This window comes from Myotis nattereri, assembly GCF_964212035.1.
Source record: "Myotis nattereri genome assembly, chromosome: 4".
Lineage (NCBI taxonomy): Eukaryota > Metazoa > Chordata > Mammalia > Chiroptera > Vespertilionidae > Myotis > Myotis nattereri.
Genome location: NC_138079.1, coordinates 25,011,348 through 25,034,797, shown reverse-complemented (window position 1 = coordinate 25,034,797; position 23,450 = coordinate 25,011,348). Strand labels below are relative to the sequence as shown.

At 38.2% G+C, this 23,450-nt stretch overlaps 1 protein-coding gene across 1 annotated transcript in view; it reads left to right on the top strand.

The window, feature by feature from the left end:
- GOLPH3 (golgi phosphoprotein 3) overlaps positions 1-23,450 on the top strand; it is a 36,045-nt gene extending 12,595 nt beyond the window's left edge. The window contains exons 2-4 of the mRNA XM_081088885.1: positions 6,780-6,911; positions 14,080-14,194; positions 21,584-23,450. Coding sequence (XP_080945011.1) covers positions 6,780-6,911; positions 14,080-14,194; positions 21,584-22,008 — 672 coding nt within the window. The 3' untranslated portion in view covers positions 22,009-23,450. The remainder of the gene's footprint in view (positions 1-6,779; positions 6,912-14,079; positions 14,195-21,583) is intronic.

Sequence of the window (23,450 nt, the reverse complement as noted above, 5' to 3'; positions counted from 1 at the left end):
GTTGCGGGCATATCCCCAGTTGGGGGTGTGCAGGAGGTAGCTGATCGATGTTTCTCTCTCATCGATGTTTCTCTCTATCCCTCTCCCTTCCTCTCTGTAAAAAACCAATAAAATATATTTTTAAAAAATTGTGTAAAATATATACATAACAGAATTTATTATTTTAACTGTTTTTAAGTGTGTAGTTCAGTGGCAATAAGGACATTCTAATTGTTGTGCAACCATCACCACAATCTGTTTTCAGAACTACTATATCCTCCCATACTGAAACTACCCGTTAGCTTGCCATTCCCCTTCCACATGCCCCTGTCACCCACCATTCTGTTTTCTATGAATTTTACTATTGTAGGTACTTCATATAAGTGGAATTATGTAGTGTTTCCCTTTTTGTCCCTGTCTTATTTCACTTAGCATAATGTCCTCCAGGTTCATTAGTGGTATAGCATGTGTCAGAATTTCCTTTCTTTTTAATGTTCTATTGTATGTATGTACTTTGTTTACACGTGCATTTTTTGATGGACACTTGTTTTGCCAATTTTTTATTTTTATTTGTGTTTTTTGTTGAGTTCTTAGGTAATTTAAATGTGCATCTTTTTATGAATGATGGAAGCATTTTTTTATATGTTTGAGTATTCTTTGTTTTTTGTGTGAATTATTCTATTCACATTTTTTGCCCTTCTAAAAATCTAGTATTGATCTTATTTCATTTAAGTTTTAGGAATAATTGTGTATTACAGATATTAGCCCTTTATCTGTGATATGTTATAAATATATTTTTCTACATTTTCATTTGCTTATGGTTTTTGCCATGCAAACTGGAAAAAAAAGTGTATTATATAATTTATCAGTCTATTTCTTGTAGATTTTGAATACTAGTGAGAAGTTTTTTTTCCTTCCCAGGTTATGAAGGTATTCACCCCCATTTCTTCTTAGCACTATTGCTTCATTTTACATTTCAATACATTTGCATTTTATTTTGAAGGTTAGTATGAATAATGAATCCAATTTTTTTTTTCTAAATGGCTCTCTAGTTGTCCCAATACTATTGATTAAAATCTCCATCTTTTCATCTTATATTGATAGGAGATAAAACCTTTATCGTGTACTAGATTTCAGTATGTTCTTGGATCTACTTTAAGACTTTCTTCTTCTTTTTTTTTTTTTTAATATATATTCCTGATTTTTTACAGAGAGGAAGGGAGAGAAATAGAGTTAGAAACATCAATGAGAGAGAAACATAGATCAGCTGCCTCCTGCACACCTCCCACTGGGATTGTGCCCGCAACCAAGGTACATGCCCTTGACCAGAATCGAACCTGGGACCCTTCAGTCCGCAGGCCGACACTCTATCCACTGAGCCAAACCGGTTAGGGCTTTCTTCTTCTTTTTTAAAAAAATGTATTGATTTCAGAGAAGAAGGGAGAGAGAGGGATAGAGAGAAACATCAGTGATGAGAGAGAATCATTGATCGGCTGCCTCCTGCACGCCCCACACTGGGTATCAAGCCCGCAACTCAGGCATGTGCCCTTATCAGAATCGAACCCAGGACCCTTCAGTCCGCTGGCCAACGCTCTATCCACTGAGCCAAACTGGCTAGGGCAAGACTTTCTTCTTTTGATCTGTTCATGTGCCAGCATAACATCATTTCATTTCTAGAGGCTTTTAAATCTATATTCTTATCTAGTAGGACAGTTTCCACTTCTGTTCCCCAAATATTGCTCCCTCTTCTCCCAAGTTTTCTTGGCTAATCTTTTTTCTTTTTCTTTAGGAACTTTATTTTTAATTTGTGTCTTATCTAGTAGGACAGTTTCCACTTCTGTTCCCCAAATATTGCTCCCTCTTCTCCCAAGTTTTCTTGGCTAATCTTTTTTCTTTTTCTTTAGGAACTTTATTTTTAATTTGTATAGCTCCAGCAAAAAAAAAAAAAAACAACCCACAACCCATCAGTTGTTATTGTTTTACTATTTTTTAAATCCTCACCCAAGGATATGTTTTTATGGATTTGATTTTTTCGAGAGACAGAAAAACATCGAAGTGAGAGAGAAACATTGATTGGTTGCCTCCTGTATGTGCCCCAACTGGTCATCAAACTCAAAACATAGCTGTGTGCCCTGAATGGGAATTGAACTCACAACCTTTTTGTGTACCACAATGCTCCAACCAGCTGAGCCACCCAACCAGGGGAACCAGTTTTATTTTTATTGGGATCATATTAAATTTATATTAACTTAGGAAAAACTGATAACTTTATAATGCTGAGTCTTTGTATCTAAGAATAAGATGTTTTCCATTGTCCAAGTCTACTTTTTAGTATTTCAAGAGAGTTGAAGTTTCTTTCATGTAGGTTCGCTTAGATATTTCCTTTTTTGGGCGTTACTATTGTAAATGAGGTCTTTGCAAATATTTTTACCTTTTATATTTTATTGTTTGTATATGAAAGCTGTTGATGTCTGTTGATTTTATAATCTTGGTACTTTTCTAAATTCTCTTACTGTTTATAGTAATTTTTCCATTAATTCTTTATTTTTCTGGGTATTCAATTATATCACCTGCAAATGTTGATAGTTTTCCAGTTCTTAAGTCATTATTTGCCTTTTTTAGTCTAAATCTGTGTTTAGCTGAAGTCACCTTCATTCTCTTGATCAATTTTTTCCCCAAAACTTTCCCACTCAATTACTTTGAAATAATTAAAAGTTCATGTAAGATTTCAGAAGTGATTTCACACAAGGGTTGTTAGCTATCTTTTTGGTAACAGTTTTATTGAAATGTAATTTACATACCATACAGTGCAAAGATCACAGAGTTTTGCAACCATCACCACAATCAGTTTTAGAACATTTTTATCACCACCCCCCACCAAGGAAAACCCAGATCCTTTAGCCCTCACTTTCCTTTTTCCTCATCACTGCCAGCTCTAGACATCCATTATGATAGTTTTCTTAAACTGTATAATAAAATTTAGCTTAAAACAGCAAATATATACTATCTCAGTTTTTGTGGATCAGGAACCAGGCATTGCTTAACTGGGTGCTTTTGGGTGAAGATGCCTCATGAGATTGCAGTTAAGTTGTTGGCCAGAGCTTCAGTTTCATCTGAAGGCTCAGCTGGAGGAGGATTCTGTTCCTTGCAGGTTGTTGGACTGAGAGCCTCCGTTCCTTGCCTTATGTGTATCTATATAGAACAACTTGCAGCATGGTAGCTGGCAAAGCAAGGGAGAAGAAGGCCCAAGGTGAACATCACAGTCTTTTTGTAGCCTAATTGCTGAGGTGACATCCTATATAATAAATAGGTAATATGCAAATTAACCCTCACACCCTCACAAGACCAGGCCGGCAGGGGGGTTAGTGAGGGATGATCAAACGACTGACTATCAGGCTGCGTGGAGGGGCCATGAGGGGCGACCTGGCCGGCAGGAGGGGGCAGTTGGGGGCGACCAGGCCGGCGGTGGGGGGCAGTTGGGGGTGATGAGGCTGGCAGGGGGGGCAGTGAGGGGCGATTAGGCTGGCGGGGGGGCAGTTGGGGGTTGGGGGTGACCTGGCCGGCAGCGGGGGGTAGTTAGGGGCGACCAGGCTGGCAGGGGAGGCAGTTAGGGGCAATCAGGCCAGCAGGGAGTGGGCAGTTGGGGGTGACCTGGCCAGCAGCGGGGGGCAGTTAGGGGCAACCAGGCCAGCACGCAGAGGCAGTGAGGGACGATCAGGCCAATGGGGGGCGGGGGGTAGTTAGGGGTGACCAGGCAGGCAGGCAGGTGAGCGATTAGGAGCCAGCGGTCCAGGATTGTGAGAGGGATGTCTGATGGCCGGTTTAGGCCCGATCCCTGGGATTGGGCCTAAACTGGCAGTTGGACATCCCCCGAGGGGTCCCAGATTGGAGAAGGTGCAGGTCGGGTTGAGGGGACCCCCGCTGACCCCCACCCCTCCATGCACGAATTTTGTGCACCGGGCCTCTAGTACCATCATATTTGCCATATTTTATTTCTTAGAATCAAGTCTCCTGGTTTAGTGTGTATTCAAGAGCAGGGGATTGCATGAGGGCATGAATACCAAGAGGCAGGGATCATTGGGAACCATTTTAGAAGTTGCTTCTATACAAGGATAGGATAACTCCTTTTTTTTTTTTGAAATCTTTTATTTTTTGGCTTTTTAACCCATATTCTTTTTGATGACAAGCCATCTTCTATAGGCTTCATTAATTATCTCAGCATACTGGAATGTGGGGTTTTTAGGAAATAGTGGTGATTTTTAGGTTTCCATGTAGTCCAGAATCTATCAACCAGAGAGTCTTTAACTTGGATTTTAAAATCTAAATGTATTACACACTTACCATGCCTGTGTAACTATTAAGAGTGTGCCAAGATATTTCCAAATTTTCTTAACAGTTTGATATTTAGAAAGATTTCAGTGTCTAGTGACAACTTGAACTTTTTCTTGTCCTCTTTAAAATTACATGTAATAGTGCCAAACACCAGTTTTCAGGTACTTCATTATAAGTGCTTATATGTTAACATTCACCAGACAGTTCTTTATATGCTAAAGAGTTTTTAAAATACCCTTGATGATTTGACTTGCAAATGTTTTTTTTTGAAATTAAAATAGGTCATGTATACTGTTTTGCTCTAAGTCACATTTATCCCCTTACGAATTCTTAATTGATTAGAGTCATACTTGCTGAGTGCTTGAAGTCTACCTCTGTCATTGTGTAGATGAGAAAATGGAGACTTAAAGTGGATATTAAATGACCACCTTAAAATCCCTTCAGTATTTATGGGGGTGGGTGGGTCAGTGTTCAGGTCTTTCAACATCTGGTCCAGCTAGATTCTTCTTACATCTCAGTGACACTCTGTGAAGATTTTTATTACCTAATCAATTTCTCGTTATAGTTTTATTCTGATTTTATATTTCTTGTTAAGCCATTTTTGGTAATTTATGTCTTTTTTTTTCCAGGAACTTGAACATTTTGTCTAGATTGTCTAATTTATTGTCATGAATTGTTTATAGTATTCCCTTCTAATCCTTTAATTTCTGTCCTTTTATTTTTTATTTTGGTAATCTTATTCTTTCCCTTTGATTGCTTTGAATTTAGTTCTTTTTCTAAAAATATATATTTTTTTATTGATTTCAGAGAGGAAGGGAGAGGGAGATGGAAACATCAGTGATGAGAGAGAATCATTGATTGGTTGCTTCCTACACGCCCCACACTTGGGGATCAAGCCCGCAAACCAGGCATGTGCCCTGACGGAAAATCAAACCATGACCTCTTGGTTCATAGGTTGATGCTCAATCACTGAACCATGCCGGCCAGGCAAATCTCCCTCTTCAAAATGATATTTTTGTTTATTTCCTTGTTACTCCCTTAATCTAAATTCTCATTTTCCCAAAGCCTTCATTCTCAGGGGTGGTAACTTCCTTAGGCTAAGTCCTTGTGTCAGTAGTGAAGGCCCAAGGATCCTGATGGTCAGTTACCTTCTGAAATACACAGATTAACAACCACTGTGGCCTGACAAAGTACTGACTTTGAGAAAGTGCCAGAACAAAGGGTCTTAGAGTTTAGGCCTTCTTAATCCTAGGCCCTCCATTCTTGAGAGAATGAATTTGCCTGCTCTCCTTTTTACCAAGATGTCCCAAGGAGATCCTGGGAAAGTATCTGGGGTGTGTATCTAAGGCATCCCTTGAGATAAACTTTAACTGTGCAGGTGTGGGATGTTCAAGTAGTTACTAGCGAAGAGACTACGAAAGCAGGACCAGAGGGCAGGCTTAGGACCAACAAAGACCAGAGGCTTTAATTTAAATTTTAAGCGTACCCAAAATAATTCAATTAACTGCCGGAGGAATCACACCACATGAAACATATGCAATTGCAAATCACACAGCTTTTTTATTACACAAATTCCTGAGCTGTGGGTGCAAGCTTAGTTAGGGATCCCTGTGGTGCTGTCCTCTAGGGTCCTATTACAACACAAGATTATGCTATCCTGTTCTGACTTTTAACTAGAACCAGTTGTAGCTTCTGCTTCCTCTTCAGAGTTGGGTGCTTTAAGTTGATAGCTGGCAACCTTGCTGGCAAAATTCATGGCGTCATAATTTAGACAACTCCCAGTTATTCACTCAAAGAATGCCTCGACTTCATCTGGTTGATTCCTGATAGACTTGAGTAACCCCAGATCCCTAAGTGTCTATCAATCTCATTGGCTGGCTGTTCTTTCACTTTGGATATAGACTCTTAAATTTCTCTTTGGAGGCCCATCTGATCGTTTTACTATTTCTCATTCAGAATTTAAGGCATGAGCTCATACATAAATTTTCTAATATAGTCTTCCAAAATTAACTTTGTATTTTCATCGTAGACTGGATTGAATGAATGATATTCTAATTCTTCCTGAGGCCACATTGGGCTAGATGGTTTTTCCTGAGCTGCTTAACTTGCACATAGTATACTGATAATAAACCACTGTAATCTGAGGTTAACTGTGTTGTCGAACCCTGGTCCTTGCAATATGGAAGAGTTTAATAAACACATAACTTAATGAAGAATGAAAGATACTATATATTTAAACCTCTGATTTCTAAAGTTATTCATCTGCAGGTAAGGATAAGTAGTGAGAAGACGGTAAACCCCTGAAAATCCTAGATTAGTAATGCATAGTAATTGTATTTTTTTCAATATTGTATTTAAAATTATTATGGCAAGATATGGAAGGTAAAAGGCACCAAATGGTTAAAAATATTTCTATTTTTGTTTCTGAATTAAAGTAAATTAGCTATTTTGTTTCCTTTTTTAAATAGGGTTACACATCATTTTGGAATGACTGTATATCATCTGGATTACGTGGCTGTATGTTAATTGAATTAGCATTAAGAGGAAGGCTACAACTAGAGGCTTGTGGAATGAGACGTAAAAGTCTATTAACAAGAAAGGTAAGAGGAGTGCTAAATAAATATATCCTTATGAAAGAGTTTGTGCTGCCTAAAATGAAGAGTTTTTCTACTAATAGCTTTCAAAAATTAAAGAGGAAGTTGATTTTAAAGTTAAATCTTTATTAAATTATGATTCTGCATCTTTTTTTCATTCTTGGTTTCCTGGTTCTTGTGTGTAGCGAGTAATGTAATTCATTGCTATGATCACTGGTCATTGCTTCTCACATATTCAAAAAGACTCCACACTTTATTTCCTGCTTTTGAAAGCTGTAATTTGGAAAGACTTGACATAACTTTCATTGTGCTTCTTGGGGCCATGGTGTTTCAAAACTTTTTTCTTTAATAGAGTGTCCTAATGAAATCTAAAACATTTAGGTCAGAATGGAACCTTTCTTATTTATCCTCACCTGAGGATATGTTTCTATTGATTTTATTATTTTTAATTAAATCTTTATTGTTCAGATTATTACATTTGTTCCTCTTTTTTCCCCACATAGCTCCCCTCCACCCGGTCCCCACCCCACCCTCTGCCCTTACCCCCCTCCCCCCGTCCTCATGCATAGGTGTATGATTTTTGTCCAGTCTCTTCCTGTAGCCCCCCATACCCCTTTCCCCGTGAGAATTGTCAGTCCACTCCCTTTCTATGCCCCTGATTCTGTTATATTCACAGGTTTATTCTGTTCATCAGAATTTTTATTCACTTGATTTTTAGATTCACTTGTTAATAGATATGTACTTGTTCAAAATTTTTATCTTTACCTTTTTCTTCTTCTTCCTCTTCTTAAAGAATACCTTTCAGCATTTCATATAATACTGGTTTGGTGGTGATGAACTCCTTTAGCTTTTTCTTATCTGTGAAGCTCTTTATCTGACCTTCAATTCTGAATGATAGCTTTGCTGGGTAAAGTAATCTTGGTTGTAGGTTCTTGCTATTCATCACTTTGAATATTTCTTGCCACTCCCTTCTGGCCTGCAAAGTTTCTGTTGAGAAATCAGCTGACAATCTTATGGGTACAACCTTGTAGGTAACTAACTGTTTTTCTCTTGCTGCTTTTAAGATTCTCTCTTTGTCTTTTGCTCTTGGCATTTTAATTATGATGTGTCTTGGCGTGGTCCTCTTTGGGTTCCTTTTGTTTGGGGTTCTCTGCGCTTCCTGGACTTGTAAGTCTATTTCTTTCACCAGGTAGGGGAAGTTTTCTGTCATTATTTCTTCAAATAGGTTTTCAATATCTTGCTCTCTCTCTTCTTCTGGCACCCCCATAATTTGGATGTTGGTACGCTTGAAGTTGTCCCAGAGGCTCCTTACACTATCTTCATATTTTTGGATTCTTTTTTGTTTTCCGGTTGGGTGTTTTTTGCTTCTTCGTATTTCAAATCTTTGACTTGATTCTTGCGATCCTCTAGTCTGGTCTTGGATCTCTGTATAATATTCTTTATTTCAGTCAGTGTATGCTTAATTTCTAGTTGGTCCTTTTTCATATCCTCGAGGGTCTCACTAGATTTATCGAGGGTCTCACTAAATTTATCGGCGGTTTCTAGAAAATTCTTGAAAAACCTTATAACCGTAGTTTTGAACTCTATATCTAGTAGTTTGCTTTCCTCCATTTCTGTCATTTGTGACCTGTTTTTTTGTCTCCGCATTTTTTATGCTTCCCTGTGTTGATAGAGTGGCTTTCTGTGCCAGGTGTCCTATAGGGCCCAGTGGCTCAGCCTCCCCAATTACCTGAGGTGGACACTCTTGGTGCACCCCTTTGTGGGTTCTGTGCACAGTCTTGTTGTTAAGTCTTGATTGTTGTTGGTATCACTTGGAGGAACTGACCTCCAGGCCAGTTGGCTGTGAGAATCAGCTGTGTCTGCAGTGGGAGAACTTCTGTGCTGGAGACACCCTTCTGGGGCAAGACTTGCTTCATTGGGGCTTTGGTGCTCACTGAGTCTGCCCCCTGAGTGTGTCCCTTATGGATCTGAGGAGTTGTAATTGGATGGTCCCACTCTGACCACTGGGTACACTGGCTCTTGGATCTCTAAGGAGGTGCTAATTTAGCCTCTGCCCGAGACTACCCAGCAGGAGCTATGGAGAGATCTGCAGATTCCTCTTCTTTGGGACTGGAGTTCAGAGCTATCAGGAGCTTGTGTCTCCCTCCTGATTGAAAAAGACAACCTTGTCCTCAGTTGCCAGCCCTTTCCGCGTGCGCCTCCGTAACTCTGCACTTTACTTCTGCACCTCCTCTGAGTCAGTGTGCTTTTATCTTTCCTTCTAGTTGTAGAATTTCCACTCAGCCAGCCTTCCTGTGGTTCTGGGTGATGTCCGTTTTGTCTTTTAGTTGTAGTTTTGAAGTGGTTGTGCGAGGCAGCAATTTCAGGTGTTTACCTATGCCGCCATCTTGGTTTCTTCCTCTATTGATTTTAAAGAGACAGGAAGGGAAAGGGGCTGGGCGGGGGGGAGAGAGAGAAACATTGATGTGAGAGAGAACATCGATCAGTTACTCCCTAACCTGGGACTGAACCTGCAACTTAGTATGTTCCCTGACTGGGAATTGAACCCACAACCTTTTTGGTGTATGGGTTGATGCTCCAACCAACTGAGTCACCCAGCAAGGCCCAAAATGGAACATTTTTTTATTGATAATGCGATGGAGATTAATAATCGTGTAGGAAAGAAAGCCATTAATGATTCTTAAAAGTTTTATACAAAGTAAACATAGTATATATAGCAGAAAAATCTTTTTCATGGGACTTTAAAATTAAATTTAATCTAGGCATTTAAAAGTAAAATGAACTGGCATAAGATTAGTTTTAAAATTACTGTTTTAGCTGGACTGGCATGGCTCGTTGAGCATCAACCTATGAACCAGGAGGTCATGGTTCAATTCCCAGTCAGGGCACATACCCGGGTTGCAGGCTCAGCCCTCAGTGTGGGGTGTGCAGGAGGCAGCTAATTGGTGATTCTCTCTCATCGATGTTTATATCTCCTCCCTTCCTCTCTGAAATCAATAAAAATATTAAAAAAATAAAATTACTGTTTTATATAAATATATCATAAAGCTGAATATAATTCTGTTTCATTTTACTGTGCAGCCATAGAATTAGGGGGGGGGGGGGAATCTTTAAGAATCTGCTGTTACAGTTATTGGTGAAATATACACAGAGGTTGCTAGTAATTTTAAGTAATTTTGCATTAATGTATGGAGCCCAGACCTGGTTAAAAGATATTGATTTGGGTTTTTGTACTGATATTGAAACTTTTTTGTTTGGGAACAAGACCAGTTTTGTGTTAGTTATCAACAACTTATATTTATTTAGTGCTTAAGTCTACCATGTGTTGAGCTAGATCCTGGAGATACAATGGTGATCAGGAGACACATGTTCCCTGCCTGCCTGGGCTTATTGTTTCATTCTACCTGCTTTTGAGATCTTAATTAGGTAGATAATTGATACGTCTTTTGAAAAAATACTCCAATGTATTTTAATTTACACACTTAAAATAGTTAATGATTTTATTAAGGTAATACGTATATAGTAGTTATAAAGTCAAATTGTACCAAAAGGCTTATAACAAAAAAGCAGTCTTCCTTACCTTTCTTCACTCCATAGTCCTGCTTCTGGGAAGCAACCAGTTTCTGTCTCCATATTAATTTCCTAGGGATGCCTTAACAAATTCCACACACTTTGTGACTTAAAACAACAGGTAGTTATTATCTCACAGTTGTGGAGGCCAGAATGTGCTGTGCTCTCATTGAAGGCTCTAAGGGAAATTCTGTTCCTTTCCTCTTCTAGCTTCTGGTGGTTCCAGGCTTTCCTTGGCTTCTGGCCTCATCTCTCCGTACTCTTTTTTTATATTGCCTTGTCTGTGTGTTCCTCCTTTGTATGCCATTGCAGTTAAGGCCCATCCGGATAATCTAGGACAGTCTCATCTCCAGATCTAATTAACTTAATTTTATCTACAAAAATTTAATGGGGATTAGCTTTGGGGGTTAGGACATGAACACCTTTTAGGGGCAACCATTTAGCTTGCTACAGTTCTCTTATTTATTTTGGCATTTACCTCCATATTTCTAAACTTATACTGCCATTTCTTGGTAAATCAATTGAGATGCTGTTTACTCTCCGAATAGATGCATATTTGGCTCTCTTACATATCACCTCTATGCCCGCCCCCTTTCTAATAGAGTATGTCATAATTGTTGGCACAACAGTAATGACTGTTTTATATCGTTACAACTATGTTAATATTGTTTTCTTTAGTTAGTTATATCCTGTGATATTTTCCTTTCTTGTATGGTTTTTTTCCCCCCTAAAGTTAATAATGCTTTGGTTCTGCTGGAACTTCCTGTCACATTTTTACTGCTTTCAACCCTCTGTTTTCTGGGTCTAATTAATTTTCTTCCATCCTTGTGGGAGGAAACTGTTTTGAGACTTTGTGTACTTGAAGATGCTACTTCAGTTTTATTAGACACTTTAGTTTTATTTGACTGGCAATAGGATGTTAGGTATAAATTATTTTTCCATAGAATTTTTTTTTAACTTATCTGTAGTGTTACAGATGTTCCCTTTTTATCCCCCTGACCCCTTCTAGCCTGTATTGGCCGCCCCCGCCCACCCCCCATCCCCATCCCAGGCCTTTACCGCACTATTGTCTGTGTCCTTGGGTTCTGCATATAATTTTTGAACATATTTCTCTATTGTCCTCTAGTATACAGAGTTGCCATTAAAGTTTGGTGCCCTTCTAATTTTCATTCTTGGTATGATATCTGCTTTTTCCTTTCTGGAAGCATTTGGGATTGATTATCTATTTATCCCTGGTATTCTGAAATTGTATGATTTGCCTTGATGTGGGTTTTTTAAAGTTCATTATGCACTCCTTCACTGTGAAAATGTGTGTCTTTTGGTTTTGGAAAGTTTTCTTATATTCTTGTATCTTTTGCCCTCCGTTTTCTTAACTCTGTAAGCTGAATGTGGACCTTTTAGCAACTCTTTTTTTATTTTTTTCCTTTCTGATTTTTGTTTACTTCCCAGCATTATTGAGGTATAATTGATGTTCTCTGACCTCTCTTATCTTTAAATCTCTGTTGAGGGTGTTTTGTTTTTTGTGTTTTTTTAATCATCACCTTGGCTCATGTTTTTCTTTTCTAGGAGTCCTTTTTTCATTTTTTTAAATCATGGCTTCTCATTCTTGTTTTATGAATGTATTATCTTTAAAATATCTGAGGATATTATGGCTCTTTTGAAAGTTTTCTTTGTGTTATCTATGACTCATCAGAGTTCTTATTTCCTCTCTTTTGGTCTCTTTGCTGCTGAAGGCTTTCCTTCAAATGTCTTGTCATCCTTGGTTAACTGTTCAGGAAAAATGAAATTCCCTCCTCCAAGGGGGAAAAAAAGAACTAAGTAGAAATTATATGTGTGAGCACAGGATATTTGCTAGTGGGCTATACACTGCTGAATTTTATTACGGAGTTTAGGGCGTTCTCTATGAGTCGTTGAAGAGTTTTAAGCAGAAACAATGGAATGATAAGATTTGCCTTTTATAAAGATCAGTGAAGAGAATGGATTGAAAATGGCTAAAACTCATTAGGAAACTTAATCCAAGTGAAAGATAACTAGATTAGGTAGACTAGAATAATTGCAATGGTGATGGAGAAAAGTGATCCCTCTGAGACAGATTTAGAGGACAGAATTTAAAAAAAAAAAAGATCTACTTATACCCAGAAGTGGGTGAACGTACGTGGGCATATGGTGGGCATTGAACTTAGATAGTATGGATTTAAGAAGTGATGTGGCATGACCCCAGTTATATAGACATACAGTTCTTTCTCCCAAGGTTCTTCTTTTTTCTTATTCTCTCAACAGCCCCACCCTCACCCCCCCACCACACACACACTAAAAGCATGGTCTTGAAGAGCACTGTCCAAAGAACTTTCTGTGATGATGAAAATGTTCTGTATCTGCATTGTCCAATATGATAGCCCCTAGCCACATTTGTCTATGAGCCAGACACTTGAAATGTGGCTAGTGCAAATTGAGACATGCTGTGAATAAAACTGCATTTTTGAAGATTTACTATGGAAAAAGAAGGATGTAAAATATCTTAATTTAAGAATATTTACTGCATGTTAATATTTTGGCTGTAGTGGGTTAAGTCAAGTATATTAAAATTAATTCTACCTGTATCTTTTCCTTTTTTAATGTAACTAAAATGAAAAAAAAATAGCTTTGTGGTTCTTATATTTATATTGGGTCACACTGTCAAATAGATATAGTATATATTTTTTAATCTTTCAAAAGAGGTTACCTTTTTTGAGCAAAAATGTAAAGGACACATTGTTGAGGACAGATTTTAAGAGGAGGACTGTTATATTTTAAAAATACTGTTAAATTTTATAACATTTTAATAGCTAACATTCACATTTGATATTATAGAATTTACACTAGAAATTTGTTGTTTAGGCAGCAAGAACATTAATGAAGGCTGTAGAGATCTACTACTTGGCTAAAGCAGTATAGTAATTTTCTGTCTCATTCCCCAACTGGATTTTTCCACTGTTAAGGTGGATTCTATATCCCAATATAGTTTAGAAAAAAAACTGTTGTATTTAAAAATGTTATGTCATTAAGCCTATTGATATTTTCTTCAAGTTGTAAGAACTTTGAAAAAACCTTTCTCACCTTCACAATTATAATTCATTATTTAAATCTTTATTGTGGTATAAGCTCTAAGGAGTCATGTCTTACTTAATTTTTACTGCTAATTTATTAGCCAGTTGTTTTAATCATTGACAAATTTATTTCTCTACTGGTGTAAAATGCCACCTTTTTCATATACAGAATTGTTACATATAATTGTTTCTGCAACTAATAAATGTTTAAAAAATGAATTTCTGGGTCAAATAGCCCAAGGTTTAGTAATGAAAGGAATTACAGTTAGTATCTTCTAGCATTTTGCTTTACTAATTAAGATTACTTTCATTCATGATTGTAGCTAATCTGGTTAGGTTAAATACCGGATTTTCTTAATATAGAATTAATTTAAAATCTGAATTTTGCTATTGCAAGTACACTTGGGGCTTTAGCCATAAAGAATTACTTACATAATTATTTAAGTTTTTCATTCAAAGAGATCAGGTCAGAGAAAAGGTATCAGTGGGTCATTTTATTCGTGTTGCTTACATTTTAGGTGATCTGTAAGTCTGATGCCCCAACAGGGGATGTTCTTCTTGATGAAGCTCTAAAGCATGTTAAGGAGACTCAGCCTGCAGAAACAGTCCAGAACTGGATCGAATTACTTAGTGGTGAGTTTCTGTGTATAAACTAGAATTTGAATTATGTTCAAAAGTTTTTTTGTGAACGTTTAAAATCCTTTAGAATGGAACTTAGACACAATAGCTAGGAGTTTTAGTTATTTAGTCTAAGTTGTAAGTTAGTGACTGAATGGGGAAAATAGTGTTTTTAAAAAGTTCATGCCTTTTAACAAGACTGAGCAGCTGTTGAATGAAATGTAATATTGTTCTTTAGAGCTCCCATCATTCTTTATCAGAATTACCTCATGTCACCTTATTCTGGGTAGGTTAGGTTAAACTGTGGTAACAACCCCAAAACCTTAATGGCTCAAAATAATAGTTTATTTCTAACTCATCTGTTGGTCAGTCACAGGCCACTTCATTCTCACTTTGGCAGGCAGTGGGACTGTCACCATCTTGAGCATTGTCACTGTTGGGAAGGGAAGATGAGCATGGCAGATCTCTCAGGCTCTTCAGTTTCTGCTCAGAAATGACACATGGTTCAGGTTTCATTGGTCAGAGCAAGTCACATGGCCTCCCCTAAGTTTAAGGAGATAGGAAAGTGTGAATGTAGTGGAGAAGAACCTGAAATATTTGGTTGACAGCACTAATGCTACTATTATATTATTTGTGTATTTGTCTAATCTTCTAGATAGAGAGCTCTTTCTGTATAGGATCTAAGTTACCTTGTTCTTCCTCTCTACTACTCCTATATAAAACATATCTTCTGCACCCAGTTGACCTTGAACAACATGGGTTTGAACCCTATGGGTCCAATTATATGCGGATTTTTTTTCAATAAATGCTGTAAATGTATTTTTTTCTTTCTTAAGACTTTATTTTTTTAAAAAATATATTTTATTGGTTTTTTTACAGAGAGGAAGGGAGAGGGATAGAGAGTTAGAAACATCAATGAGAGAGAAACATCGATCAGCTGCCTCCTGCACTCCCCCTACTGGGGATGTGCCCACAACCCAGGTACATGCCCTTGACCGGAATCGAACCTGGGACCCTTCAGTCCACAGGCCAACGCTCTATCCACTGAGCCAAACCAGTTAGGACTCTTATGACTTTCTTAATATTTTCTTTTTCTGGCATACTTTATTGTAAGAGTACAGTATATAATACATATAACATATAAAATATATGTTAATTGACTTTATGTGTTACAAGTAAGTCATCTGGTCAATTGTAATAAGTGGATTTTAGACTGCTCAGGGTTCAGCACCCCTACCCCATGCATTGTTCAAGGCTCAGCTGTACATGTATTGTTATTTCATGTTCAGATGTATTGCTGCTTAAAGTAACTGTTTTTGTTTTGTTTTGTTTTTAAAGTAACTGTTTTAAACAACATGTGGACTTTGTCAGAGATCAGTAATTAACATGTCATTTCTCTCAGTTTCTCAAATAATAGTCCCTATTATGAGGATATTCTATTAGTAAAAAAATTTGAGTTTTCCATGTTTGTTTATTTAAAAATTGAATACACATATTACATTCTTAGCTAAGAGGGCAACAATGGGCACTTTACATTTAGGACAGGGTGCATTCTTTTTTTGTTTGTTAATCCTCACAGTAGAAGGGTGGTGAAGGCCTGGGGTGGGGGCTAGCTGGAGGGGATTTATGCGGGGGGCGGGGGGGAATGTATGTAATACTTCCAACCATTCAGATTAAAAAACAATCCTCACATGAGGTTATTTTTTCCATTGCTTTTCAGAGGGGAAACAGGGAGAGGGAGGGGGAGAGAGTGAGAGCAATGTGAGAGCAAACCCACAACCCAGGTACTTGCCTTTATCAAACCTGAGGCGTTTAGGTGCGTGGGCCGACACTCTGACCACTGAGCAACACTGGCTAGCTAATCAAACTTATTCACAGGTTGTTTTGATAATTTTGAAATTTTGTTTTTGACTGCCTTCTTGTAGATCTGCTGGTAAAGTTTTTTTTTTACCTCATTCAGTGAGGAAAAACTTGAATTCTTTCCCTTCTTTGTGCTTTTGATATTGGGGATAATTTATAATTTCTTTTGTAGGGATCTTAAAATTACCTTGCACATTTGATGAGGATTTGTTTGGTTAAAACTAGGTAATATGAACCCACAAATCCACTTACTTAACACATGACAAAACAGTATAGCACTGTGGCCCACCCATTGCCAACCCTCTCTGTAAGTTAGCCTTCTTCCACTTTTGCCTTTGGGACATCTGACAGACTCACAGAGTTTAACAATAGGGTTCTCTGAAAGTGAAGGAACTCAAAAAGAAGTCCTTGGAGCTTTAGTAGTTGGAGGAGGAAATAGAACTTGGGTTAGGCCTGTGAAGGATCAGAATGAGACAGAAAGAGGGAAGCATTCCTATTCAGAGGGATTACAGGAGTACTAAAATGGGTGGCCTTATCCACTGTCTTTTTGCTACTTGGTTTTCAAAACGACGTATTGATACTTACATAGGTGGTAGGGAAAAGAGAATGAGTAACACGAGTTGGTCTGGTGATTACTTCTGAGGCAGAGAAGGACACAGGAGGCATCTAAGGTCCTGACAAAGGTTTCTTCTTTACCTGGATAGAGAGATACTCAAGGGTTAATTTTTTTATTATTTACACTACATCATACATGCTAAAACCTACTGATATATGATAAATATTTATGTATATCATTAATTTAAAATTTGATAAATATACATATATTTGAGGCAAAGACTTAAAAAGTGTTTTAAAAACTGTTTTTATATATTTTTTTATTGATTTTCTACAGAGAGGAAGGGAGAGAGATAGAGAGCTAGAAACATCGATGAGAGAGAAACATCGATCAGCTGCCTCCTGCACATCCCCCACTGGGGATATGCCTGCAACCCAGGTACATGCCCTTGACCGGAATCGAACCTGGGACCTTTCAGTCCGCAGGCCGACGCTCTATCCACTGAGCCAAACCGGTTTCGGCTAAAAACTGTTTTTAAGAATAAAAGTTTCTGGCCTGGCCAGTGTTGCTCAGTGGTTGAGTGTCGACACATGCCTGGGTTGCAGGCTTTATCCTCATTTGGGGGTGTGCAGAAGGCAGCCAATCAATGATTTTCTCTCATCATTGATGTTTCTATCCCTCTCTCCCTCTCCCTTCCTCTCTCTGAAATTAATAAAAACATATTTAAAAATGAAATAAGAGTAAAAGTTTCTGGCTTTTTGAAATCTTAAGACATGTAGTTGATAAATTTGGTCACAAGGTGTCACTAGACTGCCAAATTTCTGAACAGCTGCTTTTAGTTTTGTAATAAGATGTCATGGAAGAGAGAAGTTTTTTGTAGTGAATTATGTAGGTAGCTGCCAGTATGTCATTTCCACTGAAGTAATTGTTAGGCAGAGGACATAATCTTTGAAGAACTTTGCCTCTCTATATGCTTCTCACAAGTTTGTTTAAAAAAAGGTAAATAAATTCTTTAGGGACTGATGAATAATAATATGGATCATAGTAACATCTTTTAATCTAGAATTTTTAGTACTATTTTTTTATCAGGCATTTATTACAAATATTTGAAAGTTATTTAATATTCTGCTTAAATTGAAGCAGCTAAATCTTTAGTAGTTAGTATAGATTAAATCTTATTGTATCTTCCTTTTACTTACACAACTACCCTTCTCCCACCCCAATTTATACTGTTAAATTATGCTAATCTCAGGGGTGACTTTATTTTTTGTATTTAGCTTACTTAATTTGGTTCTTTTAAAGTAAAAAGCAGAAATGTCAGAATACCAAGATACTTTGACCATTCAGTTATTTTATGGGGATGCTTAACACCCCCACTTGTATGTTACACTGTTCCATCAACCTTCTGCTTATGAGATTTATTCATTTTTTCACATAACTGAGGAGATCTGAATAACAATTTTGTTGGCGTGAATACACAAGGTTTGCCCTTTTCCAGGGAATTGGTACAAAAGAAGATGATGTCTAAATACCTTTTAAAAAAATATATATTTTTATTGATTTCAGAGAGTAAGGGAGAAGGGAGAGAGAGATGGAAACATCAATGATGAGAATCGTTGATCGGCTGCCTCCTGCATGCCCTGACTGGGGATCCAGCCGGCAACCCAGGCATGTGCCCTTGACCGAAATCGAACCCAGGACCCTTCAGTCCGCAAACCAACGCTCTATCCACCGAGCCAAACCAGCAAGGGCAAAATGCCTTTTTATTACTTCCTCTGAGACAGGAGCGATTGCCCATAAGAAGGTCCACTCAAAATGGAGCACCTTATTTGACAGTGGGTCTGTCTGTGTTGAGACTCTTTTCATTTTTAGTAGCAACACTGACTTGTCAGCATATTTTGAAATTGAGAAATTTCTTACAGCAACTTTGTAAGCATTACTTGTTCCATTGGTTGCAATAGATAAGATTTAATTATAGATAAGTTGTAGATAAACCTTAGTATAACTTTAATATAATAGATAGCCATAAACTGCTAATCCCATTTATTTCCCATGAAAAAGAAAAAAGTCATTGTATAGCAGCATTGGGGGTGGGGGGGGGGGTGGGAGGGTTGTTTTGATTTTCAGGTCTGCCAAAGAGAAATTTAACTTTGGGTTTCTCAGAATAGTCTTATGCACATATCACCCCGTGCCTTTGTTTGGGAATAAATGGCCAAGATATTCTCTAAGGCATAGCTAGGAGATGACCAAGTTGAAATCATATCCACCAGTCTGGCTCCATAACTTGTTGTAAGTTAGTATTTCATTTATTATTATATTTTTCTTTTATACAATTAGGTTTTAAAGTCTAATAGAACCCCTAAATATATTTTAGCTCTTTTTTGAAGTTACCAAGGAAATTGAATGCAATGGTTGTTTGTCTTTTGCGGAAGCTAATTTGCTAGGTTTTTTAAATTGGAAAGTGAATGTTTTCTTTAAATGCAGGCAGTAACTTCAATTTACTAATAATTCATGGTACCAACCCTTTATTATTTGATAATTGTTTTCAAGTTCCTAGTTTTACAAAGTTATTCACAAAATGAAAAATCACAATTCAGATCATTTACTCGTTTAAAAAAAAGGTCTTTTCATATTTCCTTTAAGTTATTTAGATATTTATAATAACCATTTTATTTTTTTTTAATTCTTGTGAGAATTTTCCCCCCATTAATTTTTCCCCCGTTAATCCTCACCTGAGGATATTTTTCCCATTAATTTTTAGAGAGGGGAGGGAAGGGAGGGACACACACACACACACACACACACACACACACAAATGTGTGAGAGAGATATTGATCCATTGCCTCCATACGTGTCCTGACTGGGCCTGGGATTGCACCTGCAACCTACATATGTGCCCTTGACGGGGAATCCAACCCATGATCTTTTGGTGCTGAGGCCAACACTAACTGGTGAGCAACACAGGCCAGGGCTGAATTGTAAATATGCTGCAGTGAACATAGAGGGTGCTTATATCCTTTTTTATTAGTGTTTTAGAGTTCTTTGGATACATACCCAGAAGAGGGATTGTTGGGTTATATGGTAGTTCCATTTTTAATTTCTTGAGGAACCTCCATACTGTTTTCCATAGTGGCTGCACTAATTTACAATTCCACCAACAATGCACAGGGTTCCCTTATCTCTGCATCCTTGCCAACACTGTTATTGATGGAAACCATACTCACAGGTGTGCGGTAATATCTCATTATGGTTTTGATTTGCATTTTCCTGATTTGTAATGTGGAGCATCTTTTCATATGTCTATTGGCCATCTGTATGTCCTCTCTGGAGAAATATTGATTCAAGTCCTCTGCCCATTTTTTAGTTGTTGTTTTTTGTTTGTTTGTTTGTTTTTTAGGGGGGAGGGGTTCTTACATATTTTGGGTTTTAACCCTTATCAGATGTATCATTGGTGAATATCTTCTTCCATTCAGGAGGTTGTTTTCGATTTGTTGATAATTTCCTTTGCTATGCCAAAACTTTTTAGTTTGATGTAGTTCCATTTGTTTATTTTTTCTTTTGTTTCCTGGGAAGACATTTCCAAATAAATGTTACTGAGAGCGATGTCAGAATTTACTGCCTATATTTTCTTTTGTAAGTTTTATGATTTCAGGTTTTACATTTAAGCCTTTTATCCACTTTGAGTTGATTTTTGTATGGTCTAATTTAACTGATTGTGCCCAGCTTGGGGCTATTGTCTGGTGGAGCTATGAAATTGCAGTTGGTTGCTGCTTGGGAGTGGCTATTCTGCAAACCAAGCCTGCAACTTGTGTGGGGTTTATGACTGCTTGTTGAGGCTGTGTTCCAAGGCCAGACTGGTCACTGTGTATGCCGGGCCTGGGGCTACTTGATGATAGTTACAATGCAAGTTCACACCTATTGCTGCTTGTGCCAGACTTGGGTAGCTTAGCTAGAGGTATAGGAAACACCATGGACAGCCACTGCTTGTTTGGGTTTGTGGACCTGCAGGCTGTTAGATAGGGTAGGGTCTCAGGGAATCACCAGGGCAGGACAATGGTGTTTCCAGGTTAATGGAGAGCTCTGATTTGGTGCCCATCTATACTAGACTGGCTGGCTGGGTTGGGGGAGGGCTCAACAAAGGACCAATGGTATCTGCCAGCACTCCCTCCCTGGGAGAGAGCTGTCTCAACCCCTGCTCTTCCAGCACTTTCCCTGAAGCTAGTCAATTTAGTTTCTCCCTATATATCCTTGGTGCTTTTCTAGCTGCTGCTCCTACGCTGGAGCCATGTGAGTGAGTTTGTGAGCTAGTACGACTGTGTGCGGCCTCTCAGGAGGAGCGCCCGGGACTCCAGCAGCCCTTGTTCTCACTTGGATGCTGTCCCTGCTGGTTTTCACAGCCAGATGTTATGGGGACTTCTCTTCCCAGCACTGGTGTCTGGGGCTGGGACCCCTTACTCCTTAGTGGGTCCTCCACAGCTTGAGTATTCCTCTGATTCTTTTTTTTTTTTTAATATATTTTATTGATTTTTCACAGAGAAGGGAGAGGGATAGAGAGCTAGAAACATCGATGAGAGAGATCGATCAGCTGCCTCCTGCACGCCCCCCACCGGGGATGCGCCCGCAACCAGGGCACATGCCCCTGACCGGAATCGAACCCGGGACCCCTGAGTCCGCAGGCCGACGCTCTATCCACTGAGCCAAACTGGTTCGGCTCCTCTGATTCTTATTTGCCACCTCATGGGTGTGGGACCAGCTTATTTCATGTCTCTGCCTCTCCTACCAGTCCCTTTGTGGCTTCTTCTTTATCTCCTCAGGTATAGCATTTATGTTCAGCTAGTCTTTAGGTGGTTCAAAATGATGTTTGTTTCATAATTTAGTTGCAATTTTGATGTAGTAGTGGGAGGAGGTGAGCACAGCAGTTACCTTCTCTTCTATCTTGACTGGAATCCAATACCTATCATTTCTAACTTCTAAAATATTTTGTTTAGGTGAAACATGGAATCCATTAAAACTGCATTATCAATTAAGGAATGTACGGGAACGATTAGCTAAAAACCTGGTAGAAAAGGGCGTATTGACAACAGAGAAACAGAACTTCCTACTTTTTGACATGACCACACATCCCCTCACCAACAACAACATTAAGCAGCGCCTCATCAAGAAGGTACAGGAAGCTGTTCTTGACAAATGGGTGAATGACCCTCACCGCATGGACAAGCGCCTGCTGGCCCTCATTTACCTCGCCCACGCCTCGGATGTTCTGGAGAATGCCTTTGCTCCCCTGCTGGATGAGCAGTATGATTTAGCCACCAAGAGAGTGCGGCAGCTCCTCGACTTGGATCCCGAGGTGGAATGTGTGAAGGCCAACGCCAACGAGGTTCTGTGGGCGGTGGTGGCGGCCTTCACCAAGTAACTGCCAGGGGGAAGCCTCCTCCTCCCTCTCAAGTAAACCAGTAGTTTTTCTGCTATTGACTTCTGGTTTTCTGCAATTTATACTTTCCCACACTATAATTGGCTTTTGTTTTATGAAATGGTAGGTGGCTTTTTTTTTTTTTTTAATATGTATGCAGGATTCTGCTGGTACGAGAGGCCTTCCTCTTTCTGTTTTAAAAAGTTTTACTGCCATATTGGCATTCCATTCCTTCTGTTGCCATGCTCACTGTTACCTGTTCTGGATTTCTGGTATGCTTTGACTTTCAAAGTAACCTCCAGTCTCCTCACATGCAGACCTTCGGATTACCTCAGTTTGAGTTTTCCCCTATGTGCATGTGTATCTCCCATTCTGCCTACAATTCAGACAGAAATCACAAAAAGGCCTTTAACTCACCAAAGGTAAATATCTGTATCTATTAGGATGTTTTATACATAGACCTCAGTTGAGATGTATACTTAGCAAAGTTATTTTTAAATTGAAACAACACAGTAAATAATATAAAATGCCCCTTTGATTTTGTGTCCCATGTAAATCTGTTATACAACTTGTTATAATTTTAACTATTAAATCATAACGGTCCAACTGTTTCACAAAGCCAGTTTGGGATGGGCTGCATTCCAGTTATGCTGTATATAGTTTGAATTATATATAAATTGTCCCTTCTTCTGGCCACACCTGCCTCCATCTTAGTATTTTGCAAGATTTAATTTCTTGTACACCTGGTGCCCTCACTTGCTTCAGTTACTATTATTTGATGGCAAAATAGACCTTTCACCATTGAAGGAGAGAGAAAAGATATGTGTCTGGTCCCAAGATTTTTTGAGCTGTGCCATTCATGGCACTCTTCAGCTGTCCATCTCCTTTTGCAAATACTTTTGTCTTACTGTTTTTACCGTTTCTATATGGAAGAGGCTTGTGACCAGTACTAATCTTGAGTACAGTTTTTTTTGTTTTTTTGACCACAAGTAAATTAATGTTTGCTCTTAAATGTCATTTATCTACTCACAATTTCTCACAAAGAAATCAAATGTCATTTATAGCAGATGTTGCATGTAAATTGTTATCAAGTAATGACTACAGTTCAGATGATTAAGAATTTTATAACAGAAAGCTCTGCTATGTTTTAATTTTTATGTACAATTATGACAATTAGCACATTATAAAAATATAAACCTTTGCTTTTTACTATTTCTTTATCACTGTTTATCAATAATATCACTTGGTTTCATAATGTAAATACTATATATTGAACAAATTAAATGTCAAATTTTTTATTACCATAGTTCATGTTAATAGTGAGGCTTTCAGGTGTCTAGAGTTTTTTTGGTTAACATTCAATGCAAAACTACTAGATGGATTCCCTAATATGTATACTATCTTTTTATCTGAAGAAATAAACTATGATCTTGAAAGTGCCTGAA